Source organism: Rattus norvegicus, chromosome 1, assembly GCF_036323735.1.
Source record: "Rattus norvegicus strain BN/NHsdMcwi chromosome 1, GRCr8, whole genome shotgun sequence".
Classification (NCBI taxonomy): Eukaryota; Metazoa; Chordata; class Mammalia; order Rodentia; family Muridae; genus Rattus; species Rattus norvegicus.
The window spans coordinates 241,074,431-241,088,228 of NC_086019.1; the positions used below are offsets into that span (position 1 = coordinate 241,074,431).

The 13,798-nt window shown below is 42.7% G+C and overlaps 1 protein-coding gene across 2 annotated transcripts in view; it reads right to left on the minus strand.

Moving 5' to 3' along the window:
* The window catches only part of Ankrd22 (ankyrin repeat domain 22), a 31,503-nt gene extending 22,196 nt beyond the window's left edge, over positions 1-9,307 (minus strand). Inside the window, exon 1 of one of the 2 annotated variants that reach the window (XM_039109292.2) lies at positions 8,992-9,307. In XM_039109292.2, coding sequence (XP_038965220.1) covers positions 8,992-9,012 — 21 coding nt within the window. In that variant the 5' untranslated portion in view covers positions 9,013-9,307. The remainder of the gene's footprint in view (positions 1-8,991) is intronic. The other variant, NM_001191638.1, reaches the window with a different exon arrangement.
* Positions 9,308-13,798: the final 4,491 nt, after the last annotated feature.

The window sequence follows — 13,798 nt, forward strand, 5'->3', positions numbered from 1 at the left end:
TGGCCTGACCCTTTGAAACTGTAAGCAAACCACCAATGTAATGCTTTCTTTAATAAGAGTTATCAGGGGCAAGGTACAAACGGTGACTAAGAACTTAATCTCCTGTATGCTTCAGAGAAATATCTACAATAGCCATTGTTTTGCTTCAAATGAGTCAGTTTATTAAGCATATATTGAACGAAAGAACAAATACTCAAGTAGCAGATAGAAGCGTCATGTAGATAGCAAAAGATCAAGTCCGGAACTCACATCTGGGATGGCTGAAGTGAACTGATTGAAAAAATAAACCTAGGTCACCTCATCAAATCGAAGGCTGGTAAACATCCAGCAGAAAGCAACTGGGGAAAATGAGGTAGGCAGCTTGGGGGTGGGGTTTGGGGTGGAGGGTGTCCCAACTGAGCTCTCCCCATAGGTGAGCCTCCACGGCTGAACTTCGGGTTTTACCTTGTCTCCCACCAACACCACGAGATAAACAACAGTAGCCTCTGCTCTTCACAATGTTTCATCTTTGTGCTTTTTTTTTTTTTTTTTTTTTTTTTTTTTTGGAGTTCTTCTTTCTCTCATTGACAGAGCCTACTGAGGCCAAACTGTCCCTGGAAAGTGGTCTTGGAGGACACTTAGAGACAAACAGGCTTCTGTCTGAAATATGGCAGGGGCAACTCCACGTCCAGGGTCAGCTCTTCAATGAGCTCAAATAGCACAGGATAATTTACCAGGATAATGTAGTGGCATTCAGTGAAGTGGAACCCAATAAATTCCCTGCTATTTCATACTGTTTCCAGTAGGGGGCAGCTCAGCATCAGAAAAGCACACGGGAAGCAGAAGAGCCATCTACCATCATGGAAGGGTAGTTACAGTTTTAAGCAATTTGTTATATATTTTATAAATAAGTAGAAAATGGGGATTCCGATGTTGCCAGCATAAATGATAAGTATTTAATAGAAACCTGATTTGGTCACTATATATTGTACAGGAGTTACATTATTCCACAGTACTTCTTAAGTGTGCAGTTTGCTATGTTAGATAAATGTTAAAACGAGACGTGCTGATAAAGTAGAGAGGAACAAGAAGACAGCTGAATCCGTTTGCAGAAAGAAAAGCTATTCTGTATTATTGAAGATCCTGTGGCCTCAAGGCACTTCACCTTAGAGTCATCCCACCTGGAAAGGGACCTCTAAAACTCTAAATCCCCCTGTATGCACCAACTCTCTGTCACCCTCAGAAATCACACCCCAGTTCATTACTCTCTACCTGAGACTGAATCGTGTCTCTCTGTGTCACCCATCCAGCCTCCAGCTCATCCTCCCCACACTGAAGATGCACGAGGAACAATGGAGCCCTCGGGTATACTGACGTGCAATCTCAGACCTCTTCCTTTTCAAAGGGTGAGCAAATACATTATGAATTCCTGATCTGCGATTGTGACAGCATCTACAAACAGACCCTCAATGTTCTTGGAGGTCCCCTCTCCAACTAGCCTGAACTTAAAACACCGATTATTGTTGTCTATGCTTTCTTGTTGTATAACAGCATTTAGCACAGCTTGGGACACAATAGGCATTCAACGTGTTCTTCATGAGCAAATGAGTTAATGAATGAATTCCAAAATGAATAAACACTTATTGGGTATCTCAGCTATTCCTAGGATCCTCGAAAAGGCTCTATAAGGTAAGTAATGTTTTATCCTCACTCAGCACGGGTGAAAGGAGGGGAGATTGTCTCCTCATCCAAAGTCACATAGCTCATAGGTGAAGGAGACATGAGCTAAGCTATGAAGCACAGCTGACATACATTCTCTCTCTCTCTCTCTCTCTCTCTCTCTCTCTCTCTCTCTCTCTCTCTCTCTCCCTCCCTCCCTCCCATTACTTCAGTCTTAAGTATTTCTCTAGCTGCAAGACTTTCCACCAACAGTAAGCTATAGTTTACACACTCAGGATTCTGATTAGCCTCCTCCCACGGCCAATGTGATAGTTCTTGGTTATATATTCAAATGTTTTCCCAAAACTAGAATTAGAAATATCTACAGTACCAAAACAAAAATGCTGAACACAGGTGCAGCTGCCTATAATCCCAGGACTCGGGACTCAGAAACAGGAGAAACAAGAGTTTGAAGCTTGACTAGATTGTGTAACAAATAAATGTAATCAATCTGAGGTCAGCCTGACTACACAAAGTCAACACCCATCCCCAGAAAAAACAAACAAACAAAACAAAACAAAACAAAAAAAAAAAAAAAAAAAAAAAAAACCAAGAACCAGTTTTAGAAACCAGAGATAACCTAACAGCAAAATAGGAAAGTTTTTAAGAAAAAAAGAAGATTTAAATGTCGTAACCGCCATGAAGTTAACAGTTTTCGTAGGACAGGGCAAGAGGATGCACACGCACACAGAGGCCTCAGTGTTAGTGTACAGGCAATTGCACTGGCCTACTCTCACTGAGCAGCTCCTAGGCTGCCCAACTTCCTATCTGTCCCTCTCTCTTTCCCCTCCCCTCCCCTCCCCTACACCTCCCTCCCTCTCCCTCCCTCCCTCCTCTCCACTTCCCTCCCCCTCCTTTCCCCATTCTCTCTGCCCTCAGGGCTCTGCTTCCCTTCTTGCCTTTCTGCCTCTACCATTCCCCAAGTCCTCACTCCTCCCCCCTCCCCCAATAAACCTCTTTTTACACTGGGTCTGTCACATGGTGTAATTTCCCAGGGGTACACCATGGCTTAGGCCCACTAAGGATTACCCCCTCGCTGCGTCCTATTTCATAACACTCCGTATACTGTCTTTGAACAACTCTCAGGGAGAGGAAGCTAGAGTAAGCTTAGCAGGGAAAACAGCCAGGGAGTGCATAACATACAGGGTCCGGCCAGGATTCTGCGCCTTTCGGTGGGAAATGGTGCTTTCTCGTGATTAGGAGTACAAGCTTCACGTGCGAACTTCCTGTGTTCCAGTCTTCACTCTCCTACCTTGCCGAGGTGTTATTTGGACAATTTATCTAAACGCTCTAAACGCTTCTGCTGAGTTTCCTCCTCCGTCCACTAACTGTTCCTTCTCATAATGCTGCAGAAAGAATTAAACCTGGCCGTGTGGACGAAGCAGTTTGTTTGGGACTGCGTCACCCCAAACCTTCAATTAGTGCTAGCCACTTTTCTAATTACTGAAGCATACGGATCCAATTACCATGCACAGGAATGGCTATGAGTCAGGGGACGGTTGCTGAACAAGAGTGCAGAAATAGCAGGACAGGGCAAAAATGAGTTAGTCTGATGACCTAGAAGGGGTCTATGGAGAAGAGACAGGTAAATTCAGTAGAAAGAACTGTAGATTGGCTGAAATAGTTTTTAGCCATAAAAAACAAAAACACCTTTGGTCACTACACTTCGTTTTAATAGATGTTTGTCATAAAGTACATGGGTTTGTAGTCATGGGTTGGTAGAGACATAACATTGATGTTTACCTAGATGAAGGGGTTAATGACTAGGGGGGAGGGTGGAGGACAGGGTAGAAGAGACTTCGAAACATGGGTGGAGGGATTGGTGCATCCCTAATGACTAGTGTCTGGGCTGAATGAAAACACCAAATGGCTTTAATCACCAAGTGTGGAGGCCGTCATGACGGACAGCTGGCTGAGGCGGTGCCGGAGTCTCTTCAGCAAATCTATGGTTGGAGAAGGGGTGGGTGAAGGGGCCCAGAGCAGAAGTTGGGAAACCTGTCTGTCACCTGGGGAAGTGGTGGTTTACCATGGCTCACGCGTAAATTAGCAGGATGGAGAAGAGTGGACTTGAAAGAGAGGCCAGCAAAGCGGACCAGAGAAAAGTGGTCTAATAGGAAGAGGGCCTGAGCAAGGTGCACAAGGCCAGGAAACCGTGAAGACGACTTTAAACTGTGGAAAAATCTGCTCCGTGTGTTTCTTTGAGGCTTAGTAAAATTAACACTGCTGTAAGTACTAAGAGACTAGGAGTTAGACAGATTCCCTGGTGGGCGGGCCGATAGGTACCCGCCCCACCCCATTAGCTAAGTAATAAAATGAGCAAACTTCCAAGATGGCTGACTTCTTCCTCTCCCTCCTGATCTGAGAAAACCCGAGGGCTTCTTGCAAAGCCTTGTAGGCTTTTGTCTACCCCCTGCTGTAGCCCGGCTCAACAAATTCAAGGCTGGGATCAGGACTTGTTATGCAACAGTTGTGGGCCAATTAACTATCTTTAAACTGACCGATCCTTTCTTAGGAGAGGAAAACTCTTCAGAAACTTAAAAAACAAAACAGACATTGAGAAAAGACTGGACTTTTGGCTTCCCTATCCGGGTCTCCTTTGTCTAGGGTCTTTTTCTCTGTGTCTGCTGCATGTGACTGTATCCTCACCCTGCCCTAAAAACCTTTCTTCAACTTCTGACTCTGGCTGCGGCTGTTTGTGATAGCCGAAATTTCTCAGGGGCTACCTATTGAACCGGAGATTTTTCTGTGCCTTTTAATTCGTTAAGAGGCACAGAAGGGGAACCCTACTGAGACCCGGAGACTGTGCCTGTATTGCACCTTGCCTTTCTTGGAGCAAACTGCAGAATTCTACCCAGAATAATTCTCACTGAGTGCTTCAAGGATTTTTTTTTTAATTAGATCATTTTGCATAACGGGGTAAAATATTTATAATGGGCATGAATCCCCTCTGACAATAATTAGACTATTCCAAGACAATGACATTCTTAATTTTTTTATTTTTTTTCTGTTGGAACGTTTAAAGTGGAAACCCATTCAGGTTTCCCTGGGGCACGAATTATTTTGTATTTAATTTAAAGAAGGGTTAAGGGAAGAATGTTTTCTGTGTAAGTTTCAAAGGGCTTAGGCTATTCTGGTCTGACTCACTTTTCTATATTCTCATTTGAGGGATGAACGGATCTCTGAAGAATTTGTTGAATTATAGTGGTGTGGCCCCCTGGGACCCTGTGCAAGCTTAGGTCCCATTGCTCACCCAGTGACAGCCTTACACTTCAGTTTAAAGTCATGCAAGTTTCCTGGGTGTCATGCGTTTGCAACAAATTAAAACCTTCCTGTGACAGCTGTTGATCTTCCTGACTTCAACATTCGTGCTTAGCTGACATGATCTGAACCCGCTGCAATCTGCCCTGTGTGTGCCGCTCTAAATGCTCATAACATTTTATCCTTTTTAAAGGTTTATGCCCGCTTCAATCTGATAGGCATGACTCTTGTTCTGTTTCTATTAAAATGGTTTCAGATGATGGGGCTGGAGAGATGGGCTCAGATGCCTTGCACGCATGAAGGCTTAGATTTCATTTTCACAACCTACATCAAGAACACAAACAGAGCCTAGAGACGATAGTACACACTTAAGATCTCAGTGCAGGGAGGGGAGGTAGCCAGATCCATGGGTCTGTGGATGGCACTAAGCAGGGCTGAAAATCTGACCTACAGAACTCACAAAACCTGAGCTGGCTTCTCTCTTAAACGCATCCACTACTACTCTCTTTGTTTTCAACTTTCCAGCTGTTCTTGAATATTCTGTATTCTTGGTCTTGGTGGTGGTTTCAGCGACATGGGTCAGCCACAAGAAGGATCCCTGGCCACTGTACCTTAGAGGACCATTTCCCAGCCTGCATCCTATCTGTCATAGCACCATGTTTTCCTTTTTCAAATTACACTTATCATGCTAGAAAGCTGGTGGTCCCTTCAGTTTCTAGGAGAGGAGGTATCCAAGACTTTCCCTCCCCGACACCCCAGAGTCTCTGTGTGAGCCACCCATGTAAAACTCAGCCCTTCCTCATGAGCTGATGTTTCGGATCAGGCCACCTGTCCCTTCTGCTTTCAGGTTACCTCCTCGTTATCCTGCCCTTCAGATGGTGCTTTTTATTCCTAGGGATCCTTTCTCAGAAATCTCTTTAGTGTTTCCTACAGCACAAGAAGTGCCCAGAACCATAAATGGCTCCCAAGCCCTTTTCCAATGGAGATAGTTAAGTTTCCTTGACTAGAGAGCTGCTTCCCTAACACTAGACTTCTGTAGGGGTGAGCACCAAGAATATCTGGTGAAAATCTCTTCTTGACACACAGTGAGGGCTAGGAAAAGGGGCTGAGGTTTAGAAATTAATATAATGTGTGACAATCATGTCAGTGTTTTAAACTCAGCAATTATGAACCATAGTTAAGTGGAGTTTTTATCCCCTGCTTGGGTCCCATTATTGACCCACTAGTTCAGAATACTTGGGTCCCATTATTGACCCACTAGTTCAGAATACTTGGGTCCCATTATTGACCCACTAGTTCAGAATACTCAGGTCCCATTATTGATGCACTAGTTCAGAACACTTGGGAATCTGGTAAAGCATTGTGGTTTTCTCAGCATTCTCTAGGCGATATTGATGCAGAGAAGGGTTGAGGAACCCTTCAAGGTGAGCAGAACTGCCATAAGGGAAGTAAGCAATAACAGTGTTACAGCTTTGAAACTCTCACTATCTGAAGACTATTCCATCAAGTTACATCCCCAGACCTGGTAACAAATGGAGAATTCACCCCTGACATTAAAGGGAGATTCTGCAAGTTCAGAAATCATTTGCCCAAAACAAAAACACCCTACTTCCACAGTAACTAAAATTTCCTCAGTGATTCAGCTGCAGGCTTCGGCTTACCAATCCTGAAGCAAAGTACTGGAGAAAATGACATAGAAGGACCTAGAACCTGCCTCTCCTTACAACACAGCAACATTATTTGTTTCAACCATACTCCATAATGTTTGATTTCAGATCCAGGACTGGTACTAAAGTGTAGATTTTACATATCAAAGCAGACCTGGCCCCCCAGGTTCTCCCAGCATCCTTCAGTCCCTACCTGGCATGCAGTTCCCTCCCCCAGCACCCCCCTCCCTGAACTCTTTAGCCCAGGGACTGGGCTGCCCTTCCCCCAAAGGCTCTTCCCTATGTAATCCAGATATTTCGGTCTCTTCTCCTCTTCTCTCTGTGCAGGCGTCCTCTCTCCCCTGGTCTCAGTCCTTGGGGCAGGTTCACCTGCCAGCAGCAACTTCCCAATAAACCTGCTTTTAATATAATCTAAACAGGCTTGACTTGGCTCATTTCATCAGTGGAGAAATAACCTATCACACACTATTTGTGATAAATATTAGCTTGAGCTTTGAGGAATTACCTATGAGATCCTTTAGTGGTGTGTGTATATGGGTGTACTTTTAAGATTTCATAGAAAGGTTCATATTACTATATGTTATGTCCCAGTCCTGTGCCCTTTGCAGTGAACTTCTTTCTTTAAAACAACAAGAACAACAACCAAAAAAACTGCAACAGAAAAATTTTGAAAAAAACCTCCAACTTACTTTGTCCTCGACATAGCTGAAAAGTTAAACATTTATGTCACTTTGGCAGTGATTCTCAGCTCTACTGGGAAGTAGATAAACATGTCTGACCTGGCCTAAACTTGCCTTGCTTGACAAATCGACACCAAACTGGCATGCAATTGCACTGCTCGGCTCTCTGGTAGTCACAAAAAAATGCAGCCATTCCCACAACCTAGGCTAATCACAGTACTGTTTAAAGGACCATTGGCATGCACAGAGAATTAGGGGGCCATGATGCACAATCTTTAATCTACACTTGAAGCAAGATTAGGCTCATCACCATGCACATAAAAGTCTCAAAAAAAACCCATCATCCTGAATAGGAATTCTAACTTTTCAGGATGGTGGTGAACAGGTTATAGACAGAATTCTTGTCCAAACCAGTTTTGTGGACCCTACGTGAGCTGAGTGAGAACTCTGGAGTGAGTGTCCCAGAAACCTCACTATGAATGAGCTTTTCTCCCTGACACTTAGAAAATTTACTCGAGTAGAATGTTAATACATTATACATTTTCTAGAGTAGAATGTTAATACATTGTACGTTTTGCCATCCTCGTAAGTCCGTGACTTCTTGGTGAGATCAAAATCCCAGAGAGAGATATTCCCAGGGTGGTGAAATAAGCAGGAAAAGCATTTAGTAAAGAAACATGCACACTTATGCAGACACGCACAAACTCATGCTCGCACATGTGCACTTGAGGTAGGTGCCAAAGAATTACCTTTCATGCTAGCAGATCAAAATCAATGAGGCTCCGTGAGCTTAGAGAATGGAATGCCGGTTAGCAAGTTAATTGTGTCAGATAAGGAGTAAGTCATGAATAATAATAATAATAATAATAATATAGGAAGAAGGAGAAGGACAAGAGAAGGAGAAGAGAAGGAGAAGGAGAAGGAAATAATAATAATAATAATAATAATAATAATAATAACAGGAAGAAGGAGAAGAAGGAGGAGGAGGAAGAGGAGGAGAAGGAGAAGAGAAGGAGAAGGAGAAGGAGAACTATCACAACATTACTGTGCCTCTGATACTCTTATTCAAATATTACCCTTTGAAACATTGAAAAATGTATTTGACTGTAGTAAGCTACTTTCAATGTAGAAAAATGTCCTGTCGGCTATCAAAAGGAAATAGTCCAAATATCAGAACTGTACTGCCAGTCATCGTTTCTAGACGGTGATAACCCGTATTAATAATTGCCAGAGGTGAACTTCCTTCCACATACCCAGCTTCAAGGTGTTGTTCTATTCATGGGTTCCGTGAGAAGCCTGCCCATTGTTTGGCTTTTTAGAAAAGCCAATTAGGTGTGAGTGTCTCTTGCCCTTACGGATTTCACTGAGACACAACATAGTTGCAACTCCATTTTTCAAGGTTCACATCACCCCTGCAATTAGGATGTCAGAAAATATAAATCCCATCATGCTCAACTTAGGTCTAGCTAAAACTTAGTATTTCAGTCTAACTTTTGTTAAGATAGTAAAACAAACCAAAAAAAAAAAAAAATCCTAGCACATCGGATCTTTCCTGACTTAATACTCACTAGGAACACTAAACAGAATTGAAAATAAGCCATGGTAACAGGGATAGACAATTATACATGGAAAAAAACAAGAGAAATTTTTAGCAACTTTGGATTCCTAAGTTCAGAAATATGACATACCTCAGAATATAGGATTCCCATCCGGTCCTTCTTGCGTTTGTGCCCTCTCTACAAGGCAGTAGTGAATCTTCTAGAGGCGTTTCTAATTAATATTAAATTTCTTCCTGGAAAGAAAGGTCCCTGGAAGTCCAAGCTAGTGGCGAGCCCTCTCTTCCCACACCTGAGAGTGCTTTCCCAGCAGTCGGTGACAGCAACACACCTTGCGTAGAGAGAGGGCTGTGAAGCTAAGGCATTGGCTTACAGGTAATGATCCCAGAGCTGTATCATTGTTACAGCCAGGGGAACCGGTTTCTGAGTCACAAATGCTCTGCCCATGGAGGCAGCCAGTAAAGAAGGAAGCACAGGTGGGAGGGGGAACTTCTTAGGCCAGCAGGAAGAGTTCAAAACAGGACACCGCATTTACACAATTTCTTAATTGAAATCCAGCATTCAATGTCCATTACCGTCCACCAACTCCTCAGTGAGAGTCATAGGGTCTAGTTAGGTAAATAATCCTCAAAGTCCTCCAAAGTTCTTGCTAGCAATACTTTCCCCCCAGACACTTAAAGAGCCCTATAAGCTAATAAATTAAACTTTACTTAATAGTTTTTAATTTTAATTGACATGTGGTAATTACACGCATCTATACAGTACTATGTGATAATTCAAGAAGTATTATATATAATGGTCAAGTAAAAGTAATTAGTATTTCCACGTGTTTTAATGTAATTCCTCTGAGAACCTTCAAAGTCCTCTCTCACACTTTATTAAAAAAAGAAAAAATGCATACTAGGTCACTCTGAGGAGCTGGGGAACACCAAGCCTGGCTCCCCCTATATCTGTTGTGGTATCTGTGACCCAGCCTCCTCCACTGCCACTAACACCATCTGTGCCTGCAGTCCTCGATACTCTACTCTTACATGGTGCTGTAAGAGACCAGCCAGAACTCTGCTCAAAGATCTTTTGTCATGTGTGAAACTTTTTTTTTTCAGACTGTGCCTTGCCCTGGACAGACTTCAGTTTACATACACATTGGTCACGGTGAACCAGGACTGCAGAAGCACCTGGGCATATTAAGATCACCACAGGAGGAGTAGGTTGAGAACTTAGCAGACAAACTGAGGGATGAATATTATGTTCTCACCTGGTGATGCCTCACAGAGCATTCATCCCACCTCCTGCCCTGTTTATGAAGAGACCAATGGAAAGAGAACTCATGGTTGTTCCCCGGGACTTCAACTCAGCTCACACCCTGTGACTGATGCAGACAACCTCACATTTCTATCCACTCATCTCCCTGTCATTAGAAAGGGCCCGATCCTATCTTTTGCTCTCCCGACTCTGTGGTCCAGGTCTCATCTCTGAAACCCCAATCTTCCCCCGTAGCCTATGTCTACCACCACCACAGGGTCTCCGGGAGACACTGGTTCCTTATCCCGGTATAGACTATCTGATGGCAGTTTCCCAGGTTCTAACTCATTGAACAGCCTTCAAACTATCCACAGTCATTCTGTAAACTACACATACACAGATCATATACGTGGCATATCATGTTTGGTCTGAGAGGATTAGTAATTTAGATTGGAGCAAAGGAATCTGTACTTGTCCCATGTACAAGAGGACTTTTGAAGACTGCTGCCAGCAGAGCTGTTATACCTTGTTTGTTATTATTAATAAAGGAGGGTATATTAAGACACAAGCGTGTTCACCTATATTTCTGATGTAATCGTTTATGGCATTTGAAAACTGCTAACTTGTCTTAATTATCTCAATAGTGGTTCTAAAAAATCAATTACTGTATTATACATCTAAAACTGAATTCAGTTTTTCCAGTCAAGCATGTTAATTTAATGCCAAATCTTTAAGTGTGAATAATCAGTATATGCATGAGTAGTATGAGTTCTTCACGTTTCCTTTTAGAAGTACTGTTTCAGATAGTCCGCCATCTCAAGCTGGTTGATATTGTTTCCCCAGTCATCTGAGAATTTATTTATTTATTTATTTATTATATATACTGTAGCTGTCTTCAGACACACCAGAAGAGGGCATCAAATCTCATTACACATGATTGTGAGCCACCATGCGGTTGCTGGGATTTGAACTCAGGTCCTCTGGAAGAGCAGTCAGTGCTCTCAACCCCTGAGTCATCTCTACAGCCCTCATCTGAGAATTTTTAAGGCGTTCTGTACACCGACTCAGGAAAGCTCTTTGACCCCAGTGATGGTCATAGTAAAGCCTGAAGAGGAGGGCTTTTGCTTTGTTTTAGATTTCTGCAGTGTCAGTAGATCTAAACCAGTGTCTGGAAGCCTGCCAGGCAAGCACTCGACCATTGAGCTAAGGTTGTAGCCTTCTTTAGTTATGCAGGCTATGAAGTTGCCACTGAAGCCTGACTCCCAGGGGTTTAAGAACTCTCATAAAGGAAACAGATGGCTGCAATGCCCACGGAGATTGCATGCAGCTGCTTCCTCTTCGTTGTGGTTTGATTTTGTATTTCTTTTGTTTCTTAACACTCTTAAGCAGCCTCTTTCACTCCTTCCCTACTGGGAACATTCTCTGAAGCAAGTCTTTTGTAGCCCCCCCGTAAGAACTGCCTTGGTAGCTCCTCTGTATCTTTCCTTTGTTTCCTGATACATTTAAACCTCTTACAAGCCCCGTAGGGGAAAAAAAAAAGTCCACCCTTTCTCCTCTGGGAAATTCATTCTCTGAAGCAAATCTTTTGTAACCCTGTGACAACTCCTTGTAGATTCTGTTAACTAACTGGTGGAGAAAGAACTCTTCATTTCCAGGCAAGCTGGATGTTGGCTCCTTATCCAAGCTCCCCTCCCTGGACGGTAAAGGTTCATTTTAGTGGTTTTCTACGCAGACCACAATTCATCTAGTTGGAGTCTCTATGCCTTAGTGGATGCGGTCTAGTTTTAAAGGAACCAAATACATTTTATAACTGTGAAAAAAATTAACTGTTTCCGTTCAGGATTAGCTCTGAAACAAAACAATGAAAATCAGTTGACCAGCGCAATTCGGAAAAACACAGTTAACTCTAGGTCACTGGATCTCAAGCACTGAACTACCAAATATGTTGAATTAAATTTACATTTTGACCATTTCTGAAACTAAGGGGAAATGCTTTACACTAAAAGATGACCTTTGGCAATGCCTGAAGGTACTTTGACATCACACTTAGCACCGGGGAGGCCTCCACCTGGTAAGGGACTCTGCTGAGCGAGCCACAGCACATGGGATAGCTCCTCATAGCGAGACCAGTCCACAGTAGTGGTAAGAAAAGAATCGGGTTCTAAAGTAATGGGTCAGTTAGAGGTGAGGGGAAAGGATCTGAGTAGTGGTGGTGTTAGAATGTGATATAGACAAATTCTCTCAGCATAAAGCCTGCTAAAAACACAAGACTCACACAGGGCTCACACTGCCAAGCTGAGCCCACCAATAGAAAGTCGCCTGAGGAAAAGGAGGTTCCAGAATTATTTTCTGTTAAGAAATAATGTCTGAATCCGATGCCAAGGTCTTAGAAGCTTCCATCTTGTCCTGTCTACAGAGGAGGACAGCCTTGACTGCCTAGAAACCAATTCCCTTCCAGGAAAGAAAGACTTTCTCTGAGAGAGGTTTAGTCGAACACTCCTGGACAATCAGGAGGTTCATGAGTTCTCCAGCATTGTCTAATGGCTCCCATTAGAGGGAGCTAAGTACAGGAATGTGGTGAGATCAGAATCTGTTCATATCAGTAAAGCTTATTCTCCTTCCTTTTTCTTTCTTTTCTTCTTCTTCTTCTTCTTCTTCTTCTTCTTCTTCTTCTTCTTCTTCTTCTTCTTCTTCTTCTTCTTCTTCTTCTTCTTCTTCTCCTTCTTCTTCTTCTCCTTCTTCTTCTTCTTCTTCTCTCTCTCTCTCTCTCTCTCTCTCTCTCTCTTTATTTTTCCCTTTCTCCCTCCCTCCCTCTCTGACTCACTTCTTTCTTTCTTACAGATAATCCTTATTTTGTCTTTTTAGTGAAAACTAAGTACAGGATCCAAAAGCCATATTGCAGCAATAAACATTAAATTACCTCCTTTTAAAAAGCAAACACATTTAAAGACTTCATTTAATACTGGAACTGGTGGTACCTGCATGTAAGCCCAGGTTCTAGGGAGACTGAAACAGGAGAAGAGTAAGTTCAAAGGCAGCCTCAGCTCAGAGCTCAAGTCAACCTATGCAAAGTACTGAGACCTTGACTCAAAAGATATAAAATAATAATGATGATGATGAGGAGGAGGAGGATATTTTTTAAAAAGCTAGGGATGTCCTCGGTGTTGTTTGCTATTGATTTAGCCCACAAAAGTGCTTTGGTTTAAATTACAGTGCTACACAAGGATGAATGGGTGGCATTATTTATGGGAAAAGTGCTTCCTAAACTGGGCAGCCACAAATCAGAAATGGTTCAAGGAGCCCTTGGAGGGCACGCCAGGGAAAGGTTTTCCTGTGGCACACAGAGATGAAATGGTAGCAGTCATTGGTTACAATCATATGGCTGCCATCTTATCTGTCCTGTGGGAAAGTCTTCGTTAAGTAAGAGGGATCTGGAAGTTTCCAACATGGTTGGCCTCCACTTTTATTTTTTTCTTCAAATTTTCTTTACTATAAGAATTTATAAGAACTATCCCACTTTAAGTATGTTTGTGTTTGCAAATCAAGCAAGGTCATCATTACTTATGATGCCTGCAGGCTGTTTCTGCTAAGTCATTCACTGGAGTGAGTGTAATATTTTAATGTAACATTTTTAGCATTTCCAGTTTAAAATGATCTTGCCAAAATTTAATTACTTAAAAGTTTTCCAGTAAAACAA